Here is a 24,960-nt window from a genome sequence, read left to right as displayed (position 1 = left end):
CAATTACCTTAGTGCATATGTCATTGGGACATAGAAGAACACCAGAGAAGCCAGAGAAAAGCTATACAGATCCAAGGTGAGCAAGTAAATTACACAAAGACACTGACAGGTCTGGAAAGAAAACTGAGGTCTCTGTGGCTTTGAGACAGTGGAATTTGCCCCTCAACCACCGAGCAGCCGTCTAGCCAGAAGTCCTCATGACCATCATCATCAAGTCCTTCCATGAGAACCCTGAATACAATGAGGACTGTTTCATTTATGTTAGGTAGAATGCCCAGAGGGGACTGGGCGGTCTCTTGGTCTGGAACCCCTGCAGATTTTATTTTTTTCTCTCCAGCTGTCTGGAGTTTTTTTTTGTTTTTTCTGTCCTCCCTGGCCATCGGACCTTACTCCTTTTCTATGTTAATTAGTGTTGTCTTATTTTAATTCTTACTTTGTCTTTTTTTTCTCTTTTCTTCGTCATGTAAAGCACTTTGAGCTACATTATTTGTATGAAAATGTGCTATATAAATACATCTTGTTGTTGTTGTCTAACTTAATTTATGATATACTAATTTCACGTTTGCTTGGTGATAGCAAAGTGATGAGAATCACTGCAAAATACAATAAAAAATTAATTGCAATTTAGGGCATCAATGAAAATATATATTTTAACTTGCAGTTCTCATTAAAAGGTTTGTACGGAGGCAGTAAAAATAGAAGAATGAAAATATATTATTTCAGATGGCCCTCTGTGACACTAACAGGATAATAATGGGTACAGAAAATGGTTCATGAAAGGTCTTGCTCAGTTGAACACAATTGTTTAACTGAGGGATGAGAAGCAAATGATTCTCCTAAAAGGTAAATGAAAATATAATTTCAGATTAAAATCACACAGGACTTGAATTTATGACTTCCAGACCCCAAACAGCATTTCCTTTCTGGTGGTATATGTGTTTTATTTTTAACTGATTATATTACATTGCATGTCATGCATGTGCAAATGAGAGATAACTTGAACGGTCATCGAGTAGTAATTCCACCCCGAGCCGAGGGGTGGCGCTGTTACCTAATGTTTCTCCTTCTCTCTCTTATTAACAGATCTGATGACTGACTGTATCAGTGTTGTCACTTCCAAGTCGCAGTCCTCTGACCTGCTCCTTCCACTCTGGCCTCCTCCCAAATGATTCCACCACCATCTTGGGTCAGACTGTTTTTGGACTCAAGTCTGAAAAGACATTGCTTGTTGTTTTTGTCTTTTTGTCATCAATTATACAGGGTTCGTCTTCAAGGTGCTACAACTCTTCCTATTCTCAATGTGTTTTTCTTATATTACATTTAAATATATTATGGCAATCCTAAATTGGGTTCATTAGACTGTGGGTGTGTGCATGTTTCTGCTCTACAATGGACTAACCCTCAGCTCAGTAATAGTCCTGCATAATGATGTTGACAGGATAGTCTCTGGACCTCCCCTTGTCCCTTAACTGGATTAAACAAGTTTGACAATATGATATTGTGTTATACACATAATAATCTGTGGTAGTGTGCACTCATTCTAATGGATTACGCTACACTACACTACACTACAACATAATATAATATAATATAATATTATAATATTATAATATAATACAATACACTACAATTTTGAATGTGCCTGCTGTAAATTCAGTATGCACAGTAGTTCATTAAATTGGAATATATAGGGTGGTCCAGATCAAATTATGCAATTTTCATTATGCTATAACTTATTAAGTTTGTTACATAGAAAATTACCCAAAAAATCCCGGACCATCGAGAAGTGTGTGAACTGATGACATGAAGAATCATCTTTGCGCTAAACTGGAATCGTCCCCACATAAATCAAAGCCATCCAGATGATCTGGATCTGCATAATTAGATCTGGACCACCCTGTATGCCATAAAGCTGTGTGGGATAGTGATTAAAGCATAGAACTTTAAACCCTGAGGTTGTGGGTTCAAATCCTACTACTGACACTGTGGACCTTGAGGAAGTCATTTCATTTGCCTGTGCTCCAATTTGAAAGCAAACAAAGACTAACCAATTGTATCTCAAATGTTACAAGTTGTATGTGTCAGGTAAATAATTAAGGAATTCAGTTATCTGAACAATACGTATTTGTAGGATGTTTTCAAATTAAAGAATGTCATTCCTTTGTTCTCAAATATTTTACTTTACTTTTATAATGGAGGCCATTTTGAACACCCATTGATGCCGAGCCAATGCTAACAGACAGCCGACAAGAAAGTGTGATAGAAAGGATCACCATTGCCATTCATATTTACCTCAAGAAAATCTCCTGAGCTCATCATCTGTCATGGTCAAGGAGGTTGCAGAAGAAATCGGTACAGATGATAAAATTTAGGGTTACTATTTAATTATTAAAAAAATTCTGTGAGATCAATTTAATGAATGCGCCTTTGAGAATTTTGAAGACAAAATGAAAATCTTTTGCCATTTATTTCCCAATTACGTTGTCGTCTTGTGTAATGAGAATATAATTCTTTAACAAATTTATGCAATTTTACGTTTAGTCCGATTTTTCAATTAACTTGTCCTTACTTTAGACTGGAACATAAAATACAGTGAAAAGTCTTTTAGTCACCAAATGTCCACCTTTCAAACATTTCTAGGAAGGAGCTAGATTAGCATATCTGGACAGGGTATACAGTATTTAGAGTACTTTTGGCATGTACTATTAAAGCAAATAAAAATTGAGCCAGGATCCTGTATAAACTGTACAGACTAAAAAGTATCCATTTTCATTCTTGTTTAAGCATAGAAAATGAGCAGGATAGGTACAACACATCTCTCAATTTTACAAAACAGTATTTTAATATATACTGAAAGCAAAAGTATGAAGTGACCTGCTCTGAAGCACAGATGTTATGACAAAATTTCAATGGGGACAGTTCTAATGCAAGTCCATTATAGACAGAAAAAGTTGTTCATGATCTATCTGTAAAGTGCTGCCAAGACTAAAAAAGGCACAGCATTAAACAGATTTGTGGCTAATTCTGATTAAGTTTTTTGTAATGGATGGAAATATTTGAGGTAAGAACACCCAAATATGCCTATTGTGTTTATCTTCTGCATTGAAGATATTCACCTGGTACCCTTACAATAAGATACTATATAATACTTACTTTGCATAAATGGCTTTCCTATCCCATCTCCCAGAAGAGTCCGTGTTATATATTTATATTTATTCAACTGTTCATTTTGATGTATAAATGTGCAGTTTAAATGCTTTATATATGTCCATTTTTTTATAACTGGAGCACCAACAGGTTAATTTACCTGCACAGGTAACACAGTGGATTTCCATGAGTAGCTGAACAGTTCAGCACTTCAATGAGTAAGCCAACCTGTCAGTAACACAGTGATTGTGGATTTGTCCATCATCAAAGATGCTGAAAAAAGCTGCAGCTTTGAAGGTACCACATTGATCAAGGACATGAACAGGGTCGTACAAACAAAGAGGCTCCTCAGAAGGGTAAGGACTGGCAGGCAAGCCAAGTGTCATGAATTACAGAATGTCTGTATTCACACGTTAAACAAGGGTAGAGGGTAAAAAAATGACCTACCTCCATAATAATGATGAAGGCCATCTTTGCAGCTAGAATATGCCAAAACTGCATAGTATGAGTATATTCCTTCTCATGTCCTGGTGGGTAGCGGTAATCCCGATACCTGCAGAACATATTAAAAAAAATAAGAGAAAAATAACCTAGCGAAGCAAAGCGAGTATCTTCTAATCCACAATAAAGGCTATCAGCATTCTTAAACATGTCTGTATTTATTGTTGGTCCTCAAGGTTAGAAAATGGTTAGAAGAAAAACCTGTAGTCACTGTGGCCCTCCAGAATTGGAGCTGAGTACCCTGATTAAACTGAACAAAGACATAAAATAGATGTCCCACATTTTATAATAAACATTGTAAATTCATACATCAGATCCATACTTGGAACACCTTAAAATAAAATATCTATGAGACAGAATTGATTCTTTTAACATAAACATTAGCGACAAAACACCTTAGTTAAAGGGCTTTGTAAGTCAATAACTAAAAACTGAACTGAAAACAAAAATTACAATATAAAGCATTCCATAATCAACTACCATATGTGAGCAAATTGTCTTCTTCCTTTGAAAAATCAGAATTCAAAATGAGAACACATCACTCTATTACAACAAAAAAATCCTGGAGAGAAACAGTAGAGCGACGAGACGTGATCTTCAAATTAAAATCATGGAAGACACTTAAAAGACCCAGGAGACTAAAGAGATTGGCCACTGAGCGTCTCGCGGGGACCTTAAACATGAGACTTTGTGCCAAGAGATTGACCCAGGACCGTCTCGCGATGACATAGAACATGTGATTCTTGCAAGACACGCCCTACTTACAACCAAATAAGAGCACGGGGAGGAACACACTCAGTCGTGTTTTGACTTTGAGCACACACAACACACATCCAGAGCTCTCACTGCAGATAAAGCGTATAAGGACAATACGTTACAGATGAAATGTCGATGACTAAGCCTAGAAAAAAGCAGTGTGGAGAAAAGAGACTCAAAAGCGTTGAAGAGACAAAAAAAAAATAATCTAGGTGTAAATTCAGAAAATAAGGAAAGTAATTATCAGCCCGGAACACGTCCAATCCAGACATTGGTGCTATACACCTGCAGAGCAGGTTAGAGATTATGAAAGCAGTGGAATTCGAAAGGCTCAAAAAATAAACGTTGGTGCGATACACATGTGGAGAAAGTTAAAGAATATGAAAGTTGGAAATTTAGAAAACATAAAAAAATGAAAGTAAAGATCTTATTACTCGATTGTAAAGAAATTATAACTCGAAAAAGGGAAAATAATCACCATGGACCAGGTGTCATTGAAACAAAAGCTGGATAAAGTGAGGTCAGAAATAAAAGACAGAGTAGAAAACAAAGTAAAACTTTATAAAGAGGTTAAAAAACAAGGGGCCAAACACATGCAGAGCAGGTTAGAGATAATGAAAACTGGAATTCAAAAGACTCAAAAAAAACGTAGGCGCGAAAGACATGCAGAGCAAGATACAGAATAAGAAAGCAGCAAACAACGACAGTGTCAAAACAAAGAAAGTAAACATCGCATTAGCGCAATGAAAGAGAAATTATTACTCAGAGAAATAATGAAAAGGCGAATAGAGATCGAATATATGGGCATAGGTGATATGTCAGAAGTATGTAAATATTGTAAGGTTTTGAAGTTTAAGTCAAGAGAATTTCAAAAACGTGGTTTACCTAACATGCATTTATTGGTTACTTTGCAAAAAAAATTATTAATTGCTGATGATGTAGATCGTTTTGTCTGTGCTGAAATTCTAAACAGAGAAACCTATCCTGAATTATGGTACATTGTCATTAAACACATGTGTCACTGACCTCATTTAAAAGATTCAGCACGTTGGGACTCAAAAGATTACAAATATTGTTTTTACAGAAGTTCTGAAATAAAAGTGAAACTAATGAAATAGCAACAATTCAAAGAAAAAAATCTTAAAAGTGTGTATCCGGTGTAAGCTGGAGGGGTGATCGCACCCCAAGAGGACACAGACGCCCCTGGGAAAACCCCTGAAACAGAGTCTACCTTCACGTTGCTCCTTCCCTTCTCACTTGCGCTATAACGTGTAATAAAGCCATCGTGCGGTACTCCGCTAACTTAAAAGCCTTGTGCAGAGCAGCGCCTGACGGGTTTTGGAATTGATTGTTTTGCTTTTATCTCTCTCTCTGACATTCTCTGCTCCTAGCGGAACTGTCATCTCTGACTTGTCATGGAGCACGTTTAAGCTTTTGAAAAAGAAACAAATGTTTGTTTGCAGTGTTTGAATAAAATTCCTGTTTTCTGCAACCTCCTGTGTCTCTGTGCAAATCTGTGACCCAAGCGTGACACCAGAAAAACAAAAACGGGGGTTGGTGAGCGAAGCGAGCAGGGGGCGAAGTCCCCTGGTAATTCTAAGAAATACCAAAAAGTAAACCCAGTCTGAAAACAGTTTGATAAGGGTCCTTATAGGGTCAGACAATGACAGATAAATACAGCAATGTTATGGAAAGTGTTACTGGAGTGTGAAGGCTAGGGGGCGCCACTGAGCCCCATACCCAAAACAGAAATGTACAAACAGTCTTAACCACACTGCTACTCCTCTAGTCGAGTGTTGCCTGTCGTGGTTGCTTTAATTGAGAACATGGGAGTACTTCTGGTAACGTGAAGTTGCCAGTTGGAAGCACTGTTGGGTTACGAGAGAGCCAGGGAAGTTCACCCTGGCAGCACACAGACACACACCCACACTTACTCATACCAGGCCAATTTAGAGTCACCACTTAACCCAGTACACACGTTAGTTTGAAAATAGGAGAAAAAATCAGAATATTTAGCCCACATGAACATTAGGAGAAACACAAAAAGTGACCAGGCCAGAATTCAAGCCCTGGAAGAAGCTGTGATTACCAGTACTCCACCATGCTGCCCTAAATAAGTAATAAAAAAAAAAAATGTCTAAAACCTCTCAACAATTTAGGACCTCAGGGCACATCCATGTGTTCTTAGTCTTCCACTTTACCTGCATGTTGGTATAAAGCTGCTGTTGAACCAGTCAGGACTTTCTCCATCATCAGGTCTGTTCTCAGGCCTAAAATCAGTGATGTTAAATATGGACAGACTATTATTAATGTATCCCTCCATGGATGTCACATTTCCTGGATGGTAGGCATAGAAGTACACCAGCCTGGGGATCATGTCAGAAGTAAATGCCACAATGAAGGCCTGTGGACCAGAAGGAGCACACAGTTAACCATACTTGCAAGAGAATGATTAGGAAAACAGGTCAGATTGAAAAAGAATGTATTCAATTAATTTCAAAACTTTTAAAAGTTTGCTACTTGACTCTAAGGATACATTTACTCTATTAACATGACACTGTAAAGTGGGCACCAATGACATAACAGAAACACCAGGGATGGAAGTCACTTGTCAGGAATTATTGTTATAATCTATTTTGAGTTGAAGTCTTTGTTCCCTCTCTGAAGTAGAGCTAGGAATTAAAGACAGAAATAAAAGGGACTTTCTAAGGCATGTCAGAGTCTACATAACATACACATTTACAGGAGGGGGGATTCTGCCAGAAGAGCAGAAAGCAAAGACAAGCAAAAAATAAAATAGCATAACAATGAAATAATAACTACATGACCATAAAAGTTTTTAAACAGTGACAAAGATCATTTTAAAAGGTCCATAAATTCCACAGACTGTGAGGAAATCTGGTAAGAACCTTCAGTCACATTTTTATTAGGTAAAAACACAATTTGATTATACTCCATAAGGAAGATATAAAATTCTAGTTTGTTTTGTATTTAAATCTGATCTGGTTGCTTTCATATTTTTATTCTGAATAAGACATAAGAACCGAAAATTCAAGACAAATGCAGTATGTTAGGCAGCTTGATTGAAACCTGCACCATATTGAAAAGTAAAAAGAATAGGAAATGAATGGCTGGACTGAGGAAACACTACATGCCCTGTAGGTCTGTAAGAGCCAAAATAACATGCTTTCGTAATCAAATTGAATTATCTGAAATGATCAAAATGTATTCATTTTAATGACCGCTATACTCACAAAGGTTACTTTAATATACTAAGCAATATGTGAATGCCTGAGCTTTCAATTTTGAAGAAGAGGTACTTTTAATTGTTTTATTTCAGTATTTGATTTTTGTCTTAAACCTGAATTAGACCAAATGAATTTGACAACAGATGGATTGTTAATTGTGCGCTTGAGCTACTTTAAAAATTTATTTTGGTACTCAGAAATTTTTTCTGAACTTATGGTATACTTTTTGAGAGGGTTCAAATCACAAAGAAACTAATTTTCTTGGTATCTTCACTTACAAGTTTGTTAATTAGAACATTATATATTAATATATAACATTAGATTATATATATAACATTAACATTATACTTTTTCTCATTCTGGTTTTTGCAATGTATTTTGTTTTGTGATTTTAATTGATTTAGACACATGTTCACCTTCTGGTCATTTTGTATTGCCTCAGATTGGACTGGTCTCATAACACTGAGGAATTACTGGATAAAAGAGAGGGCAGAGCAGACTTTTTTCTTAGGAGACTGCGTTCTGTCATGATTTGGTTTTGTTGTTGATTCTTTTTTCTCATTTTGATTCGTCTTGTACTTGAATTGGGGGGTTGAAGTCCAGGATTGCTTTCCTGTTATTATTAGTTAAAATCTTCTAATGATTTAGGAGTAGTGTCACTTTTTATGACATCTTGGATGCCATTTTGGACACCCATCACTATGTCTGCTTCCAATGTTTCCTGCAGCATGGCTTTAGAGGTTGTGACATGTTAATAATTGGCACAATGGGATACAAGATTGGCTGAGGTATCTTTGGATACCTTAAGACTTTCTAAAACCTTTTCTAATTTTCTTCTTGTATTGCTCAGTTTTGATTTTAATGCTTGTACCCTTTGACTTGAATTTTTGTCTCACATTCTGGTTTTGGTTGCAATACTTGATCTCCCAGCTTTGACCCTTTTTTGGTGTCTTTATGTGTCTCCAAAGTTTTAGCTGCCAATTCACTGTCAGGACACATTCCTTTAAGTGGGTAATGACTTTCTTCACATTTTCTACAACTCTGTGATGGTCAGTGTGATCTTTGATGCTGTGGCATGCTAGGCCAGTAACATCACTTCAAGAGAGACCCACTGAATCAACAAGCTAATTAAAAACGTAAGCTCAGTTATGGAATGCACTCTGGGCTCCCTGGAGGGAGTAGCAAAGGACAGGATGAAGACACAAGTGAGTGCCATTATGAACAATGCTCTCTCTGATACACTAACACCGAGGACATTCAGCCAATGAATTATTCAGCAAAAGTGTGTCAAGAAACGACACTGGGTCTCTTTAATACCAACAGCAATGTGTCTGCATAGTGCCTCACTGGGACTGGGACAGCCAAGTCACATCTTCTTTCTTTTTAGTTGTTCTGGCGTAAATTTGAGAGGGGGTTGCTATTTGTCATTATATAATAATATTTCTATCTATCTGCCATTTTTTTAGCATCTTGCAAAATCTCATAATTTCATTAGATGGTGTGACTCAAACCACCTAGGTGGTGGATCTTAGGAGGCCCAGGCCCCTCATGGTCCCCATGATCATCAGAGGTGACTGTGTGCAGAGGGTACAGACCTATAAATACCTGGGAGTGCAGCTGGATGATAAATTGGACTGGACTGCCAATACTGATGCTCTGTGTAAGAGAGGACAGAGCCGACTATACTTCCTTAGAAGACTGGCGTCCTTCAACATCTGCAATAAGATGCTGAAGATGTTCTATCAGATGGTTGTGGCGAGCGCCCTCTTCTATGTGGTGGTGTGCTGGGGAGGCAGCATAAAGAGAAGAAGAGGGATGCCTCACGCCTGGACAAACTGGTGAGGAAGGCAGGCTGTATTGTAGGCACGGAGCTGGACAGTTTGACATCTGTGGCAGAGCGACGGGCGCTGAGCTCCTGTCAATCATGGAGAATCCACTGCATCCAATGAACTTTATCATCTCCAGACAGAGGAGCAGCTTCAGTGACAGACTGCTGTCAATGTCCTGTTCCACTGACATTTTTATTACTCTTTAATTTAATATTGTTCTTTATCTTTATGCTGCTGCTGGAGTATGTGAATTTCCCCTTGGGATTAACAAAGCATCTATCTATCTATCTATCTATCTATCTATCTATCTATCTATCTATCTATCTATCTATCTATCTATCTATCTATCTATCTATCTATCTATCTATCTATCTATCTATCTATCTATCTATCTATCTATCTATCTATCTATCTAGACAACATGATACTGGTTACTGTTAGTAAAAAAATACATGAAACCTTTACAACATACATTTTCAAATCTTCAGATAACATATTTCTAGTCTATGTCTATTTATCTATGTCTGTGCCCTGCCTGGGATTGGTTCCTGCCTTGTGCCCTGTGTTGGCTGGGATTGGCTCCAGCAGACCCCTGTGACCCTGTGTTTGGATTCAACGGGTTGGAAAATGGCTGGATAGTTTATATGTAAGTTATTAAATCTATATTCTAACACAATTGTAACATTATTTATATGATATTGCCAATGCTTTTATTCAGGTTCATACAGTATTTCTATGTATTTTTGTATACTAATTCTGGCAGGCATTGTTGTATACTGGTTAAGGCCTTGAATATTAAACCAGAAGACTACCAGTGCAGTCCCTAACTTTAATCCACTTTGCAGCTCTGAGAAAGCAACTTAACCTGCCTGTGCTCAAACTGTAAAAGATACATGGATACAGATGCAAGTTAGCATCCTGACCTTGCAAGTTGCCCTGAAAAAATGCTTCAACCAGATATAAAGTAATAATAAAATCTGGTCAATCAGACATCCAATAGATGGTTCTTTCAAATATAGTCAGGTATTCATCTTGTACAAGGGGCATTTTAAAAGGAATATCTCTTAAAATCCATGATATTTTTGAGGTTCTTTACCTTTTGCCTTTTATTGGTCTAAATTGACCACAGTAACAATGTAGACAGTGTTGTAAAATCTGTGTTGAGATTTTTTAGGTATGGAAGACAGAAGTTTCAAGGTAAGATAGTTGTAATTATGGCACCAGAGAGCATATACAGTAGGAGTCCAAAGGTCAGGGGGGTCTTCAAGTAAATTAAACCAACTGAACCTGACCCCAATGCAAATCACTGTTGTGTAGATTCCATTATTACAGCTGTTACACTATGTCTGACGCCCAATAAACACAAATAAACATTGGCATTTGTTTGATTAGCACACTTATATTTTAAGTGTCTATAGACTGGTCCAATCTGACGGCAGGGAGAGGGTTAGGGAGATGGCTGCTCGTTGTCTTGTCAGGCCGAGGGGCCTATGAACATAGGATCCACCTCTGACAGATAATGGTGAAGTATTGCATGTTGACAATTATAAGGACATGCAAGACTTTCACTGTATTCAAGACAGTACAGTAATGACCCTAGTGAGAAGTCAAGCAAAATAACACCTTTCATTGGCTAACTAACAAGCTTACAATATGCAAGCTTTCGAGGCAACATCTTGCCTGAAAAATGGACCTGAGTTGCCTCAAAAGTTTGAATATTGTAATCTTTTTAGTTAGCTAATGAAAGGTGTCATTTTGCTTGACTTCTCACTACATCCATATTGGCTACTTGCTGTACAACACCCTAGTACTACAGTAGTGACCCTATAAACCTTACAAACCTAACATTTCATTCTTCCATCTTGGCTGAAAAAAACTTGAAATAGACCAAATACTGAAATAAATTTGTGTAATCTTTGTATAGAATTTATAACTAAGCTGTTCAATAAAGTTTTAATATAGACAGGAGATTCACGTGACATACGAGCAGGCCCTACTCTTTAATGATTATGGACTTATATAAAATACATACAATAAATCCATCAAGAGTATGGTACACATATTATAATAGCACATATACTACTATTTACGGTATATTGAAGGTGTAAATGGCAGTGTCTGTCTTAAGTTCATATATCAGTGTCAATGAGTAGATAGTAATTATGCAAAGAGTTCAAGAGTAGCAACATCAAACTCACATTAGTAACTACAGATAAGATGGCCACTCCATTTAGGATCTCTTGCCAAGCCCCAATGCTGTGTGCCTTGGCTGCTGCTGGCCTGCGGAACTGGGTTGTGAACTTCCAGGCGTCCACCCGCACCTCCAGGATGTTGTTTAAAAGAGCCAAGAGTGGAGCCAGTGGGAAAGAGGCCACAAAAAGAGTGATGAATCCAAACTGAATGACTGAATTATGAGGGAAAACAATAGGGAGGATACAAATTAGTGCACAACATATACTGATTTTATGTTTACATGAAAATCAAAAAAGAAGTTTACCTTAATAAAGACCAAAATTATGTCCTAAAAATTTAAGATTTCAGTCTAGCTTTCAAGCTGGGCTACAATGTTGAGCAATACACACATATATGAGCTGTAAATTAACAGAATGATATTCCAAATTAGATGGAGCATTACTGTGTACATGTGTGCAATCTATGACACTAAGGACACTGGGTAGGTGGCGATCTTGCCACCTGCCACAGAAGAAATGGATGTACTCTGTCATTTGTAAAATTATGCTGTTGAGTATTACAGGTAATATGTTGCTAATAGATGGCTGAGACACCCTGGACCTGTTGCCAATCTCCTGCAAAAATGTTCCCATAGCTAAAATGCCAAGTGCGAAGAAGACCTGTACAGGAATGCCATAGCTTCTGCTTGTTTGCCTTTTAGATTAAGTTCGAAAATTTTGCATAAACACAGCAGAATGTGTCCGGGTATTCAATTACGACTTATCACTGCATTGAAATGCTGGACATTAGACAACGTTATATAGAGATCTTCATTCCTTTTGGGCTGTTGTCTGGAACATTCTTTGAATGGGGTGGTAAGCTACTGGCTGACAGGTTTTTTACAAAATTCCCTGATTGGGATTACAAGGTGTTCCAGATAAGAGGAGTTGAGAGGGAAGGAATGGGGAGTTGCAGAAGTGTTCCAGGGTTTCCATTCTGGGATCTGTCCCTTTAAGAGGTCGGAGCCTGCAGGTGAGAAAGTGGCACATGGGCCCACCAAGCGCAGGGATCCCGGTGTGTGATTTGTGAAGGGGGGGTTCTCCTGTCCCTTTAGCAAATGAGTTTGAGGTTGGGAGCAGAAAGGAGACGAGGGCTCGTCTGAAAAGGATGTGGAGAAGGATGGGCTGCATTAAAGGTGAGCAGCAAGTCAAGAGACCTCCTTAGCAAGTCAGTCTAAGTTTTAAAGCAGCTCTATAGGAACACTCAAGCTGCAGGGTCAATACTCTGTTTCGATGCTGGGTTTGTAGTTGCAAAAATTGAAGACGGTAAACAAATCTTAGATAACTGTCTGTAAAATATATATTAATATTTGATATGCATTATCTATTTTTTTCCATTAATGTGTCTTATCTATTTTCTTAAGTTGTAATTTCATGTAAATTTAACACAGGCTATTGTTTTCTCCAGTCTGTAAACTCAAACAGTTCTTTAAAAACCTAAAAATGCTTTTATTATCAATTATCAATAACTTAGTAAATTACAATAATCAGGTAACCTAAGGAAGTAATCAGTTTTATTGTTACAAAATTATTAAGCCTAAAACAATTCACTGTCGTTCTTTGTGGAGATGCTTTGTTAAAGTCCGTCCAACTTTCCTTACCCATTTCAAGATACTCATAAAAGAGGCCAAGCTGTCCCATACACTGCAGGTCATGGTCTTGCTCCCAACGGCTATACAAGCTTTCAGGGTGACTGCGTGCTTTGCGGCTTCCCCACCAATTCCACAACCACCTGCCAGAGAAATAAGAGGCAAAAATCATTTAGGCTCTGCAAGACAGACTGTGCTGTTGGCTGAAGATCCTAGAAAATGTCATGGTTTGTCAGCTCCCCCGTACAAATGTAGACCTTCATTGAGCTTTCATTTTAATGAAAAGTGTGCTAAATTCTTTTTTTAAAGTGTTCCAGAACAATGTCTTAAGACTTACAGAGATCCAGCCGACAGATTTTCAGTCATGATCCAGGAGAAGATCCATATTTGCTGATTCAGTTCATGAAACTCTATTGATGTGTTTGATTTAAAGGTTTATTTCTTTATTTGTGTATTTTAAGAGCTAATCTTAGAAACTTAAAGCTTTGAGTTAAACTCATATTAGCATTTGCTTAATTTGAATAGAATATAAATTTCTTTCATAGTCATAGACAATGGTATAGTCTTTTTCCCCCTATAAGTTAGTAAGAGATAGAACTTTCTTCCTATAACTAATTAATTAATTTTGTCGATTGTGTTTAGAATTGGTCCCAGTTCACAGCTTAGAAATGGGATAGGCATCCAGTTTTCTGACCATTTTGAAATGGTTCAGAAACATTTTGAAGTGATTTGTAACGATTTGAAATGTAACAAGATTTAAGCTTTGAACAGAACTTTTCTTAACAAGAACTTTTCTATTTTTTTGCTATTTTAGTTTTCTTTTTGTATGAACTGTTTTACTTTGAATTTTAACTAAAACTTTTAAAAACGAAGAAACTTTGTCTGTGGAATCATTTCAGCGCGTCAGGCTTTTGTTGAATTCCATTTTTTATGCTAGAGCTGCTGAACTGGGTAATTTTTGGAAAACACAGCTACATGTATTAATACTGTTTGTTTTTTATTTACTGCTAAATCACTGCAGGGTTAAGCTTAGTACTGTCAGTTAATCTAACCTGCATACAGGAAAAACAGACTGAAAAACTGATAGGAAAAACAAACTCATATGCGGACTGCATCCAGACAAAGAATAAGTGCAGAATTCTAGTACCGGATTCAAGATCTGTGAGGCATAAGAACTAAAGAACTGCTTTCTCTAAAAGAAACGGGCTAACCAGTAGGCGTTAGGTTCACTAATCTAAAGAACATGAAAGGCAGAGAAGGTAAAAAAGAATGGTCAGTCATAGCTTGAATTACTGCATGGAGAAGTAGTTAGCAGTGATAATAAAAATATAACCCATAATCAGAAATCAGAAACAATCCATGATCAAAACCCCCTTTCTCTCGTGATTCTCTTCTTTGTTGGTTTTTATTAGTTTCAATTTTTCTTTTTGTTGAAAATATTGACACACGCACTCTGCCCTCCTGGCCCCTCAGCAAACTGTTGCTAGAAATGCCAACCACTGTTATATATAATGTGGCACCACCCTTGCAAAACATCACACAATACAACAGAACTCGCAAGAAAAGAGACAAAATAACAAAGCATTTGTGTTACCTGAATAACAATAACATAAATCTAAGTTCAGAAATAATTAATTCTTCATAAAAATAAAATAAAATGAAATCCACCAAAACACAGGTGAATTTGTAATTGCAGGAAGTTGTGACAACAGAATGCATTGGCATTGATCAAAGAGACAAAAAAACTACAATATTAAAAGAGTTTTTGGAGGTACTTACGGCACAAGAGCCTCCTGGATGTTGCCCCAGATTTGCTTGCCTGCCATGACAATGAGCAGCTGAGTGGACAGTTCAATAAGACAGCCACCAGGGTCACACTGAATGGAAAACACACACAAGAGAGAGAATGTGTGATCTTCTGAACAATGAGTGTAATGCCCAGCAAATGTAGGGGGAAACAGACTCTGAAATTCTCTGCATAGGTACAGAATGTCTGCCAAGGCCATCTCCCGGTGATAGCAAAAGGGAGCTAGTCCTTACCTCTTCGTTTCTCCAACGTCCAAACATGTAAGTGTAATCTCCTGGATAACCCACAAACTTTCCCTTGAAAAAGGCCACATAGAAGCAAGAAGAGTAGTAGTTGACAAACTGGAAAAGGAACATCTTCATCGTAAGTCTGTTTTCATATTCAAGATGAGTCTTGGGAATTTCTGGGAATAAAAAAAGCAAGAATTGTCAAGTCCGTTTCCATTACTTTGTTGCAATGCATGTGGAACCATGTTGTAATTAATGCAGAATATTTACAAAATAGACGCATCAGCAAACAAAATAAAATGAATATGAATAACATAATAGGCTTCACTTAATATAATATATTATAACTAAGAAAAAATACATTAATTCAAAAGGAGATTAATTAAATTACTCACAAACTTTTCTAATCCAATTGAAAGTAACAAGGTACCAGATCCCGTTGCTGCAACACTGGGCACAAGACAAGGGCTAACACTAGACAGGGTGCCAGTCCATTGTAGGGCCAACTCACGCTCACACTGGGGGCAAGTCAAGTCAAGTTGGCGAGCATGCACTGGTACAGTGTGCTACAGTACCCACTACATGACGAAACAACTCAGGATCCTGGTTGGCAACCCCCCCAGGCAGACACACGGTCCAGTCCCACCCTCCAGAAATGACCCTCTATCTGCTGCAGCCAGGTGTTACGTGGGCAACCCCTTGGCCCTGGTGTGCCGGTGTTCCCGGCAGTGTTGCCATTTTTCCTGTTTCTATTTTTTATGTAGCATGTTCACAAATTAGTCATAGAGAAAATGTATATATTTTGGCTCCAGGAGGACAAACCAAAAATGTTGTATATAAAGAAGCTCTATAAGTCGTATGTAGATACATAATTATTCCAACTACGGCGACTGCAGCAAAGCGCACAAGGTCTGCTAGTCTAATTTTAAAGGGGACTTAAATGTTTATCACAAACCATCTCTTCTAATGCTAATAAGCAAATAAGTACTGTATACAGTAATCCCTCGCTATATCGCGCTTCGACTTTCACGGCTTCACTCTATCGCGGATTTTAAATGTAAGCATATCTAAATATATATCACGGATTTTTCGCTGGTTCGCAGATTTTTGCGGACAATGGGTCTTTTAATTTATGGTACATGCTTCCTCAGTTTGTTTGCCCAGTTGATTTCATACAAGGGCGGATGGCTTAGAAGCTACCCAATCAGAGCATGTACATGTATTACATATTAACTAAAACTCTTCAATCCTATAAGATATGCTTCCTGCGTGGTGCTCGATTGTTTGCTTGTCTCTGCCTCTATCTCACCTCTCTGACATTCTCTGCGCCTGACGGAGGGGCTGTGAGCAGAGGTGCTGTTTGCATAGAAGCTGTTTGCCTAGTGGATACGGATGCACCTCTAAGAAATGCCGCTTTATCATGGTGCTTCCAAAAGCACACGTATTGATTTTTTGATTGTTTGGTTTAATCTCGCTCTCTCTCTCTGACGTTCTCTGCGCCTGACGGAGGAGATGTGAGCAGAGGGCTGTTGCACAGAGGCTGTTTGCTTAGAAGATACTGACGCTCCTCTAAAAAATGCCGCTTTATTGCGGTGCTTTGGAATACTTAAAAGCACACGTATTGATTTTTTGATTGTTTGCTTTTCTTTGCGGGGCTCTCTCTCTCTCTGAAATTCTCTGCTCCTGAAGAGAAGAAGATATATTTGCATTCTTTTAATTGTGAGAAAGAACTGTCATCTCTGTCTTGTCATGGAGCACAGTTTAAACTTTTGACTAAAGGGTGTTATTTCATGTCGAGAGGGCTCTAATAATGTTAACAGTGTGGGAGAGTTTATAAGGGCTTAAAATATATACAAATAACTATACAAACATATGGTTTCTACTTCGCGGATTTTCATCTATCGCGGGGGGTTCTGGAACGCAACCCCCGCGATCGAGGAGGGATTACTGTATACTCGCGGATAGGCTCTCCTGTGGATAAGTCAGGGCTTGATTTTACTGTATAATGTGTGGTATTTTATAATGTTGATCATATAAGTCGAATGCGGAAAACTCACGCTATTGGTCCAAGAGATTATGATATGCTAACGCCCACCTGAGACAGTAACCACGGAGCACAGTGCCTAGTTTTTCTATGTGGGTGCAGCAATGTGCTGTATCAGCGTGTGCTCCTAACCACTCTCTCTTTCTTTTGTGCCTGTGTGACCACACAGTAATACCCAAATTATTCTATAGCAACTTTTGCACCGTTGTGTTTTTTGTATCTCACACCTTCATACACCTTTATCGTAAGAGCATCCCTTATCTACAATGGAGTGTTTGATCAGAAGAAAATATGAAGATGGCTTTAAATTAAAAGTCGTCGGAGTGGCGAAAAAAATTGGTAACTGCGCTGCTGGTACAAAATTTGATGCATCTGAGAAACTGGTGTGAGATTGGAGGAAGCAAGACGATGTAAAAAAAAAAAATAATGTGTCGCATTTTGAACGGGTATATAAGTCGGGGTCTGATTTTATTATCGATTTTTTGGGTTTCAAGACCCGACATATGCGAATATATACAGTATCATCAATAATTATATAAGGTATGACACAGAAGCCTGAATGTGACTCTAAAATGTGAATTTGAGGTGATGCTGCTGTTTTAGTTTACCTCAAAACAGCACAGTTTTGTTTCACTTTTACTTAAACACAAACATAATATTATTTCCGGTATGCAGCTCAGTCACAGATAACAAGTGAATGAAAAGGATTTTTTAGAATCAAAGTTGAGTAAGTTCAAGGACAAAAGAACTCAAGACTTGTCACAAAGTGAATTGTAGGAAGTGAGATCAAGTTCAAAGCACTGGCCTTTGCACATGGGATGTCATAAGGCAAGGTTTGGCCTTCTAATAACGGAAACAGGAGACAAGCTGGAGCACGACACTACTCCCACAGATTCCAAATGTTCTCTTATAATGAATTTTTGCAAGGAAAAGGCATAAGTGGGAGGAAGAATGGTCTTGAGCAGACAAACCAACGCATTCTTAAGGATCATTGTATTACTGGTGAGCAATGGAATGTGACCAGAAAAATGGTGAGAGTCACTGATTTTCTAGACCAGGCAATGGAACTTGAAAAGCTGGTAAAATGTATGAATTCAGAAGGGCACACTAATTGTCTCAGCAGAAAAAGCCAAAACAAGTCTAAGTCTCAGAAATAACATGGCAGGTAGCATGGGTACTGGAAGGCAGTGTGTCATAGTGGCATAAGCCAGGAACTTTAAACCACAAAGGTGTTGAGTAACTCACATAACCTGCCCGTGCTCCAAATACTGTATAGAAAATGTCAGTGAGGCGCTGTAATTAGGGAATCCATTCCCGGACATTTATCATAGTGTGTAAAAGTGTAAAAATCGATCAAGAAATAAGTTATAGTTGAAAATAATTAAGTGGCACGGTTTTTTGGCCCTCGGTGTAGTGTTTTGCAGATTGATTCAGTCAACCAGCAGCAGTCGTCATTCTCCCGGCTCCAACTAAGAATGAGTACAGTGGACTGGGAGGAGTCTGCACTCGGCAGCTCACGAATGCCGGGACGGGGCAGACTTCATTGACGTTTGTCAGACAACAGCTTTAAACAGCAACTTGAAATTGCAATGCGTCAGTCTGTTGCATCCGCATTATCTGTGCCAAGAAACTTGCCATCACAGAATGATGACAAGAAACTGGATGCATCAGTAAAAGCTGAAATGGCGGTGTTTTAGAGCAACGGCAAGCATGGGTTTTGTTTAGAAAAAGTGTATCAGTATCTGATCAGGTAGATCGCGTTGCATTAAAAAAAAAAATCATATATCCTCCCTATGGCTTTTGCCACTTGATTGACATACAGGGCGGGCGGTCTGAGATCTCTTTCCTTCTAACACACTGGTCATCTCACATGCACCCATACAATCAGATTTTGACTCAGACTACGAGTGCCATGAATGTAATCACCCCGATCTACATGGTGTCAAATGAACTACACGCCGTGGCTTCGCCTCTGACACTGACCTCCGAGGTTTGATTCCCGACAGGGGGTGCAGAGTGTGTACGCCTGATGAGCCCAGAATTAGGGCGAAACACATGTCGCATACTCTTTGCATTATTTGACAGTAAAACTTTGCATCATTCTATGATCTGCTTTTCGCAACTGAAGAGGGCACCGTGGCGGATGTTTGCCTATACAAGCATTACCTGGTAGGTAACCACCCATACAATCAGATTGTGATTCAGACTACGAATGCCATGAATGTAATTACCCCAAGCTATATGTTGTCAAATAAATGAACCACACGCCGTGGCAACATAAAGGCCGAAACACGTGTCGCGTACTCTTTGCATTATTTGACAGTAAAACTATGCAATATATATATAATACAGAATTTTTAATGTAGGTAGATCATTTCGACCTGGTCATTTTAAAAGTAGCTTGCAAGCCGAAAAAGTGTGGGCACCCCTGAACTAGATACATGTACTTATATGACAGCATGAACTGCTTGTAGATAAGATTAGTCTTTTATTGGTGTCAACATATTGCAGTAGTTTTATTAAAAATAAGTGCCGGTCGTTCTAAAACCGTTCACATGTGAGATGCCTGTGCACTGTGTCATCCCCGGGAGCCTGGGATTCCCGAATTCCTGGGAATGGATAAACCCGTCCGGGAATGGATTCCCCAGTTATAATGTATTCTGAGCTTTTTAAGCAACATTGAATAAAATCAGCCAAATATCTAGTAACAGTTTGGACAAGCAAATGTAGACTAATGAAATGTGTGTCATCTTCTTTGATGACACCTGAACACAAAGATATTTAGTGGATAACATTCATTTGGGTAGGGGGTTGTATATCACCGTGGTCAGCTTATCTCCTGTTACAGATGGAAGATTCCCTTGTACAGAATTATAACTTGATTTCAGATTTTCATCTTGTCAGGGAAAGGACTATTACTCAGCAGACAGACTGGCATGGCTGTGATAGTATGTATGTTTGAGATGACTGCATGTTCACGTATAATCCAGGGTCATCCCAGCAGGATAATATAACAACATAACATTCTCCAACATGCTTAATTCAAGGAGAGTTCTATAGCAGACAACTCTAGCGTCGCGTCCGCATAGCTGAATGTGTTTACTGCCCACTTTAGAGCTATGAGCAATGACAGCCACCACCAATGTGATTGTCAGCTGCTGTCATTTGAGCCGCCATGACACAGAGCCAGTTGTGCTATGGTATGTACAGTGACCCAGTTCTGCAATTACTTCTTCACTCATACTGTACTCTACTCCACGGGGATACCAACAGGGCTAGGGGTCTTTCAATGTATGCGGTTGTATTTTTTTTTCTGTGAACTTTAGTATATGTTAACCATTAATTGCATTATGCAACCTGTGCAGCACTTTTCAGGATTATCATTTTGTATTAAAAATTCCCAGTAAAATTAAAAACCTGAAATGTTCATTAGGTTTAACATAGCACTGAAAGGCTTTCGATTTTTTCATTTGTTTTTACCCATATCTGTTATCCAGATGGCCACTCGTTCATACAGGAAATTAAGGATCATGATGACTACAAAGTTGAGGCAAGATGCAGTCACTGAGGTTGCCATTTGTGGGGTGATCAGTGATCCAACCAACTGCAGATTCTGAGCTGGGTTGTCCTTCATGATGCTGGCAAAGGCAGCGTAGACAGCAAGGCGATACACAATCACGGCAATGATGCAGGCAACAATCAGAGCAATCTGTGAATGAAATAAAAAGGGGTAAGGGATGCCAATGAATATGGCAGTGTGACATACTGTATATTCCATGAGGAATCCTTTAGCATGCAGACACATCGAAAGAAGACTCTCAAATCACCCACACTCATCGCAGGCTAGGGCTCTTTTAGCTTTATTTCACACTAATAAATATTACATTTTTTGCTTTGTCTTACTGGATCATTTAAGAAGTTCTTAACTAATTTGGTTTATACAAAATGTACAATAACAAACCAGCTCAAACCCATAAATCCCAATTCAGAGTCATGGAGGTGATCTTAGCAGCTCTGGGCACAAAACACTAAACCACCCCTAATAGGACCCACTCATGCAGATATTCCTACATGGATAAATAGGCATTTACCAATTAATCCAGTCTGCAAATTTTTTGGCCTTCAATATACAATACGATACAATACAATAGAATTTATTTTTGTATAGCCCAAAATCACACAAGAAGTGGCACAATGGGCTTTAACAGGCCCTGCTTCAATATGTGGGGGATTTGGGAGTAAAATCAGAGCAGATAATGGAAATCCCATGCAAACTCCACACGGGTGACATCAGGGTTTGGGATTTGACCAGTGGCAGATTCCACCGTACCACCCTTGGAGTTTACATTTAACAATTGAAATAGCCTGTGCACACCAATAATTTGAAAATGTTATCAAAATTGACTGCCCTTCATTTAAGATTTAGCACACATGCAAATGACATGAACATAACATGCAAGAGAAATGGAATTTTTAAAGCAGCCAGAAGCACCAAGTCAAATAATTCCTTAACTATGCATTTTTGGAATGTATTTTGGTTTAACTATATGAGGAGTCAAGAGCAAACAGCAGTAGTGACTCTTCTCTGAGGGAGTAAAAGTGGCAGATGACAGTTTTAGAAAATGTATTCTGATATTTTTACTTTATTGTTGGTTCTGTGTTTCATTGTCTACTTATTAATGCTATGTATAGCAACCTTGTGTTTGAGAACTGTATTATATAAATACAACATTATTATTATAATGATCATTAAGTGGGAGAGATGGCACAGTGTGTGGAAGCTGGGTAGATGCTCCATGCAATCCCTTGTAAAAACAGTAGGACCGATAAGGATTTCTTATTGTGCTTAATGCACGTCCTTCATGAACCCTCTAGCGTTTTACTCTGATTAATGAAAGTCCAGCTTTTGTGAGTAGAGGGTTATACTTAAAAGTGCGATGTGACAAGGACCTAAAGGTGCTTACCCAGAATATTACAGTTGCTCCAGACAGACAAAAACGTGCACACTTGCTTGTAAAGGGCATATAAGGCTCACTTTCCTAAAACAATAATCAAAACACAACAAATTCATATTTAAACATGCAACACTGTAAACTCAAACACATTATGGCTGAACTCAAAGCTGTGTGAAAGATCAAATGATTATTACAATTTTTCAAAAAATTCTCCTGAGATTTTTAAAACATTGAAATAGATCATTTCACTTCTCTTTATTGCAGGTTTTCATCCATAGCTAGAAATGTGACACATTATTGTGATGAATAATGACTGTGAGAACTTCACTTATCAATACATTGTTCATACTTTACATTTTTGTGTAATTCTGGTGTTTTACTGAAAATATGCAATGAATTAGAACACTTCAATATTGTGGAATAGTGCAGTGCAGGGGTCTTCAACTCCAGTCCTGGGACCTCATGTATAACGGCGTGTGTAGAACTCACACTATAACATGGCGTAAGCACAAAAGCGGGAATGTGTGTATGCACAGAAAATCCAGATGCATAAATCTGTACGTATACAAACCACGTTCTTCCGCTGCATAAATCCCGGTCAGCGTGAAAAGTAACGCACGTGCACGCGCCTGCTGTCCCACCCCAACTCCTCCTAGAATTACACCTCTTTGAATATGCAAATCAATATACGTAAATAGCCCTTAAGCTCAGCCTTATGTGAAAAGACAATGGGAAAAGCATGGGGGAAAATAGAAGAATTTCAGCGAATACCAAGTGGAGGCAAGGAAAAAATACTATTTGTTGGTTTAAACAGTGGTATAAACAACAAAAGGAAGTTGATCGAGTGACATAGCATGCCGGAGAAACTCGAAAGCTGAATTTCACAAAGTTGCACAGTGCCCGAAATAAAAAGGAAGTTGTCAGATATCAAAGTCGCCGTGAAAAGGAGAGTCGTAGCCCACCATCTGAGTGTCATATGAAAGTTTATTAGGGTACAGACGAAAAAAAAGGCACACAGTGGGGAAAAAAGCACGAAATGTCAACTTTAATCTCGAAATTTCCACTTTAATCACTTAGTTTATTTTGTCATTAAAATAGAACATCATAAACTTCATCTTAAGATTGTTTAATTTACTAGTTTATCAAATCCCATCGTAACTAAAGTAGCAAGTTAAATGCTTTGTTTTGTATTTGATCTTCTATGTGTGAATCACTATGTGCTTCCGGGCTTTCTCTTACTCCGACAGGACACAGAATCCATTACATTCGTAATATTACAGCTCTCTGAATAATTAAAATACTGAGATGTATACATGATATCATTTTCATGATGATAGGAGTTAAAGCATGTTATTAAACATGGGTTTCATGGTGCAATGATTGTTCATGTCCCACGCAAGATGCTTGCTGCGCCATGCGCGACCTTCGATGAAATACTGTATTGTAGCAGTGCTGTTTCTTTCAAACGTACTAACCTTTAATTCCTATCCTTGCTTTTCTTCCTCCAAATACCCAATCGCCACAAAATCAGCTCTGTAATAGACGTTAAGCCATCTGTAAGCTTAGAACGCCTATTCTTCAAAACTTTTAAGGAACATTGAAATATCTTCGTAGTACATGTTTAATTATTCTATCCATCTATCCTTCCAGTGTCACGCTAGCACAAGCAAGAATACAGCGTGAGGCAGGAACAATCCACGAACAGAGCGCAAGCTCCTACCTAGCGCTGCGGCACCAAGTTCTGGCATCTTTAATTATTAACAATATAGATTATTTAAATGAAGTTAAAGTTTTACCTGTGTAATATAATAAACATATTTTGCTGCATTTCATCTTAAAAATGATATTGTCATCATATGTAAATATGCGCTTTATAAAGTGGCTCAGGTTGTGCAATATTATAACTGTAGTGCAAGTTTACAGTGGGGTGATTGTACTTATAAGTACAAACAGTTCTACAAGAAGCAATTGATTGAGTGCATTTAAAGTTCTTGGGATGAAACTGTTTCTGAACCGCGAGGTCCGTACAAGAAGGGCTTTGAAACATTTGCCGTGTGAGAGCAGTTCAATAGACAGCGTGGCTGAGGCAGCGTGTGCTTGATACTGTATACCGATAATTCTCTTTCCGATCAGCTGCTGTAGATCTGTGATTCACACTCAGATACAGTGATATAAATACTCCGAGTGGTGCAGTGAGAGAAATATGAAAAAAGATGATCCGCTGTGGCAACCCCTAACAGGAGCAACTGAAAGAAGAAGAAGAAGGTGCTGTGAGAGTAACAACGCTAAAGCAGCTATTGTATTTAGAATAGTTTGGCCATTCCGTGGACCATTATATTGTTACTGGTTAATTACAATGTAATGTAATGATGCATTAAACTAATAAACAATATGTGGTTAATTTCAGTGTATTTATAAAGCCGTGTCAGGGATATGGATCTGAAAAAGAAAGGGTAACCACACTGGAACAGTAGCACTGCTTTGACGCTGGGTGCCGCCAGTCTGCAAAACCGAGCAGAGAACCTGCGTACGACAGGGTATGAGCTAACGTGGAAATGTGTGTGACTTTACGCCAAGTTTAGGTTTCACACATCGCGATTTGAGCGTAGAAACATTCGTATGCAAC

At 38.3% G+C, this 24,960-nt stretch overlaps 1 protein-coding gene across 6 annotated transcripts in view; it reads right to left on the bottom strand.

The window, feature by feature from the left end:
- The window catches only part of LOC120529571 (anoctamin-5-like), a 128,648-nt gene that overhangs the window by 3,314 nt on the left and 100,374 nt on the right, over positions 1 to 24,960 (bottom strand). For 5 of the 6 annotated variants that reach the window (XM_039753481.1, XM_039753497.1, XM_039753511.1 and 2 more), the window contains 7 exons: positions 20,860 to 21,088; positions 15,342 to 15,511; positions 15,081 to 15,178; positions 13,314 to 13,444; positions 11,680 to 11,885; positions 6,606 to 6,808; positions 3,595 to 3,700 (listed from right to left, as the gene is read on the bottom strand). In XM_039753481.1, coding sequence (XP_039609415.1) covers positions 3,595 to 3,700; positions 6,606 to 6,808; positions 11,680 to 11,885; positions 13,314 to 13,444; positions 15,081 to 15,178; positions 15,342 to 15,511; positions 20,860 to 21,088 — 1,143 coding nt within the window. Of the gene's footprint in view, positions 1 to 3,594; positions 3,701 to 6,605; positions 6,809 to 11,679; positions 11,886 to 13,313; positions 13,445 to 15,080; positions 15,179 to 15,341; positions 15,512 to 20,859; positions 21,089 to 22,343; positions 22,419 to 24,960 lie in introns of all 6 variants that reach the window. The other variant, XM_039753489.1, reaches the window with a different exon arrangement.

This window comes from Polypterus senegalus, chromosome 1, assembly GCF_016835505.1.
Source record: "Polypterus senegalus isolate Bchr_013 chromosome 1, ASM1683550v1, whole genome shotgun sequence".
In the NCBI taxonomy this organism is placed as follows: domain Eukaryota; kingdom Metazoa; phylum Chordata; class Cladistia; order Polypteriformes; family Polypteridae; genus Polypterus; species Polypterus senegalus.
Note: the sequence above shows the minus strand (reverse complement) of the source record. Positions and strands in the feature narration are given on the sequence as shown.